The sequence below is a fragment of the Nuphar pumila genome, chromosome 14, assembly GCF_984573655.1.
Source record: "Nuphar pumila chromosome 14, dmNupPumi1.hap1.1, whole genome shotgun sequence".
Classification (NCBI taxonomy): Eukaryota; Viridiplantae; Streptophyta; class Magnoliopsida; order Nymphaeales; family Nymphaeaceae; genus Nuphar; species Nuphar pumila.
The window spans coordinates 88,625,933-88,630,698 of record NC_143262.1 but is presented as its reverse complement, the minus strand read 5'-3'; the positions used below and the strand labels follow the sequence as shown (position 1 = coordinate 88,630,698).

At 40.2% G+C, this 4,766-nt stretch overlaps 1 protein-coding gene across 1 annotated transcript; it reads right to left on the bottom strand.

Moving 5' to 3' along the window:
- Window positions 1-958: 958 nt before the first annotated feature.
- On the bottom strand, window positions 959-4,494 carry LOC149817311 (BURP domain-containing protein 6-like). Its single transcript, XM_089987867.1, has 3 exons — window positions 4,323-4,494; window positions 4,123-4,225; window positions 959-1,932 (listed from the first exon to the last, which is right to left on the bottom strand). Exons 1-3 carry the CDS (start codon window positions 4,458-4,460, stop codon window positions 1,175-1,177), a joined length of 999 nt encoding a protein of 332 aa, XP_089843993.1. The 5' UTR covers window positions 4,461-4,494; the 3' UTR covers window positions 959-1,174.
- Between the last annotated feature and the right edge of the window lie 272 nt (window positions 4,495-4,766).

Genomic DNA, 4,766 nt, shown 5'->3' with positions numbered 1-4,766 from the left:
TCCAGCTTGGTATCATTATCGGGAATGATAAGGTTGAGGGCAAGTTTTCATGTTCGCATAATGACAAGGCGATTTCAATGGGCATCCTTGAAAATGGTCATCATACTCTTCCATGGACACAGCAGGATGAAGACAAAGATGATGACTTCTCCAAGTCACCTAAGGTTTCTACATCAGTTGTAGAGGCATCATCCCAACATAGTGGCACCCAAGGAGGAAGGGCATCTGATAAGACACCTCAGTCCAACAAAAGAAGAAAGCAAATGGTGGAAAGGATGGTTGAATCCATGGATAGCTTCTCTGCTGCAATTATCCGACTATCAGAAAACTTGGCAAAGAAACAGCAATGATCAAACAAGCGAAGGTGACCAAAGAGGTTGAAAAGCTTGAAGGTCTATCTACTGATGAGTTTATATCAGCAGTCACACTTTTAGGACATCCCACAAGCTAGCTGATGTTTTCCTGAATTTACCAGGGGAGTATAAGAAGGCATGGCTGATGAGGTTCCTTTCCAGTAGCCCAGGATAATAGTTGTTGCCATTCTTTTTGTCTAAATGGAACCTTTCATTAGCTTTGTATTTTGGCATGTCTTAATCTGTAGCTGTAGTTGTGGATGGTTTTGTTTAAATTCACCGAATGTAGCTTTCACTTGATCTCCACTTTTGCTTGACTGATTAGCTTCATCATGTCAATACTAATTACAAAGATAAGTGGACCGACAAGATGCATTGAATTCCACAACCTAAACACCATGTGGACCTCCCTAACTTGATCATTAAAGGCAAGAGGAGTTGAAAGAACTATTCCTTTTTTGTGTTGCACGAGACATGTATTCAATAACTCTCTCTCTCTCTCTCTCTCTCTCTCACACACACACACCTGCACATGCAGACACACACAGAGGCATGCTCGTGCATACACATGCTTGTCACTTGAGTTAAGAGAAGGAAAAAGACAATTAAAATTAACTTCTCACTGTGTCCCATTGCATGACAGACTTCTCATATTACATTTATTCATCCGTAGGCAGTCATCCACTGGGTTGGCTATTTAAAAGCATACAACACACATACCCCTTAAATGGAACAAAACTAAATAACCTACATATAGAAAAGATAAGAACTCCAACCTTTAGAGTTATGCTCAAAATAAGAAAACATCATCATGTAATTACTTATTTGGGAACCCACACAAAGTGATTAAGAGGAAGGAAATGACAAATAGGAACAGTCCCAGGCTCAACGCCCAGCACCTCAAAGCTGGGATGTTTGGTGTCCCATAGTGATGTATCAATATGACATACAGCCACTGCATCTACTCTGCTACCATCATCTGCAACTAGTGGAACTAAATAAGACCTGGTGTTGATAGTTTTGTGACAATAGAATACTGCATAAGCATATGTCCTACTGTGGCATGCCACTGCAAAAGAAGAATCCATCTTCACCAAACGAGGATGCACTGCATAAAGTTGGTCAAGTTGCCTATTCTCTTTATAAACCAAGGTGGCCAAGACATGAACTTTGTTGGTCTCAAGTTGGGATGTAGCAAAGTCGATCATAGACTCTAATGAAGTGGCACAGTACCTTGTCTCTCCTTTAATGGCGGGCATCTCACATTGCTCAAGTGTTTCTCTCATAAGAGAAGCCTCATGAGAATCTTGTCTTATGGAGAATCGTCGAAGAATGGTGGTGAAAGAAGATGTTGAAAATGGTATGGCTTTTGCTGTTTGGCGCGGCAAGAAGGTTGGTATATCATCAGCCTTCATGGTCTTGAGAAATGTTAGGTGCATCTTATTGCCAGGCTTTAGGTCCTTCTCCAAGAAGAAGAGGCCCCTCGGTGAATGATTGCACGACCCGTAATTCAAGTAAACTTGACATCCCAATACACCAGGGATTTTCATTCTCTTGGCGCCATATTGCAGTCCAGATTCTGCAAAGTACAAATTGACAGAAGGATAAACTTTTGATTAATGGCTCTGTTATAATATTCACCAGAAATAATATAGCAAAAGAAAATTTTCCATGCATGGAACCTTGACCCTACTGAGACTTCATGCTTATTCCATTATCAAGTTTCTACATTAAATATGTTTCATTTTTCAAATAATTATATCAATTATTAGTGATAAACCGTACTAATTCCCATAACCTTTTTTCTCCTGCTTTTGGGTTGATCCACCCCACATGGCGACATGTACATGAAATATGGACACCCCTTTTATGAATAAGGTTTTATAGAATAGATGCTTGCCTGGATCTTCTTGGATCAACATTTTCATCCAATTAATATGCACGGATATGGGTGCAGATTAGTCATGATCTGATCACAATTCTCGTTCTTCAGAAAATCTGGCGATACTTTCAAACTTCTTGTTCTTCTTGGAATATATATATATATATATATATATATATATATATATATATGGACACTAGAATGAATTAGGCATTTCCAACACCTTTTTTGCAAATCCAACCCTGCTGATGCATTTGCTAGAAATAGACTGTTGGATCATGTATTTTGGATGAAAAATGCTATTTTTAGATGCTTGAATATTTATGAAAATTCCGAGTCATTGATTTTTAAGCTTTAAAAGATCATTCTATGCAACATAATTGGATGATCCAAGAGTCAGTTTCTATAAAACCAAACATCTATATCACATCCATACAGTGAAATTTAAGAAAAATAAAATAAAAAACCCATAAAAATCTCAGTTCATACTCCAGTTCACATATTCTAGTGGTCACACACACACACACACATATATATATATAAGCCCGTAACAGTGGACGCACAAAGCATCAACTTTTATAGGATGCTTTTCTGCTGGTGGAAAAAAAAATTACTGTTAAAACAGGCATTACCGCCACTAATGGCAGTTTCTAATGCGCTATTTTAGTGCAAATCGAATGTCCACTGTTACGAGCGTTCCAAAACACACACACACACACATATATAAATATATATATATATATATATATATATATATATATATATATATATATATATATATACAAAAACCTGTATCATCGAACAGGCATTCGGCAAACAAGGGTCGGATGCACGGAAAACAAGGGTCCAAAAATATTTCAAAAATGACCTTTAAGTGGCAGTTCTTGATCGTTGCTAAAAAGTGTTAGAACATTTTTTTTGTGCCGCTGATCATGTGCGCGATCAGCAGTGCAAAAAATGCCTGATTTTCATCGGATATTTTACCAGTATATTGCTTTATCACATTAATAACATGTTAAAATCATGCTAAAATGCAATAATTTTGAAGTAAATGTTTTTTTAAAGATTGCATTATTTTTTGTAAAATATGGACTACCGAAGATATCACATTAAAATCAGGATAGCCCCATAGTGGGGTGGGGCCTTGGTAGGGGTGGCAATCGTGTCGGGTTGGCAGGTTCGCGGGTCGACCCGATGGGTTGGTGGGTCAGCATACCTCAACCCGAACCCGACCCGTTTATTAAACGGGTCTGCTGTGGCAAACATGAACCCAGACCGTTTAATAAACGGGTAACCCGACACGACCCGCCAACCCATTTAATAAATGGGTTGGGTCGGGTAAACGGGTTCGCAGGCTCGCGGGTCAGGTTGGCGTGTCGGGTTGGTGGGTTGACCCACCCACCTAACCCGTTTATTAAACAGGTCAGCCGGGTTGGCGGGTTGGCATACCCCTAACACGAATCCGACCCGTTTAATAAACGGGTTAGGCGGGTCGACCCGTTTATTAAACGGGTTCATTTTTTCCAAACCCGAACCTGCCTAAGAGGCGGGTTGGCGGGTCGTGTCGGGTTTTGCCACCCCTAGGCCTTGGCCACTAGACAGGTGGTCAAGAAGCTGACGACCAGCATAAGCCCCAGGGGCGGGGGTCCTAACCTCTGGGTTTTATGCCATCAGCACGACGATCGCAGGTACGATAGGCTGAGCCAGTGCGACAAGGTGTGTAGTTTCTTGGGTTATAAATGAAAAAAAAAAAAACATGACATTTTTTTGGTATCAATTGTATTTCTGACATAGGATCTGACCCATGTTCATGTTTTGGCTTATGATTGACAAATTTGGCAGCACAATGATCAGGATCCACGGCCCATATGAGTTTTTCCAACTGACCTTGAGGTAAGAAAGCCTTAAGGGAATCTGGCATAGAAGTATTAGGCAATACGCTGTTCCAGTAACTCATGGGGGTGAGGGCTCCCATGCTTGTCCCCAAAAGCTGCAAACACAAAGACAACATGAAGGAGGTTGAAAAGATCCATTGAAAGAATGCACTTTCTGCAGCATTTTAAGAAAAAAAAAAAGATGGCACTCACTAGTAGGGGGATGAAAAAGAAAAGTATGACCCTAGACATTGTTGTGACCCCAAGTTGATAAAAGCACACCTTGATCTTCTTGCTCAGGGTAGGAGTAAGTATCTCATTTATAAGGGGATCGGAGGCAACAACTTGCATGCAAAACAAACACAACTTGCATGAAAGACAATCACAAACACAACTTGCATGCAAAACAAGCATGGTAGACCCCTCGACCAACCAGGGTCAACATTTGCTGCTATTAAAGGCACAAAATTATTGAGCTAAACACAACATTTATTGATTCAATCCGGCCACATAGATGTGTTTAGCATGGTTTGCTTGCTAATGCTCAAAATCTTATTGCTCAGGGTAGGAGTAAGTATCTCATTTATAAGGGGATTTGAGGCAACAACTTGCGTGCAAGACAAACACAACTTGCAACTTGCATGCAAGACAAACACA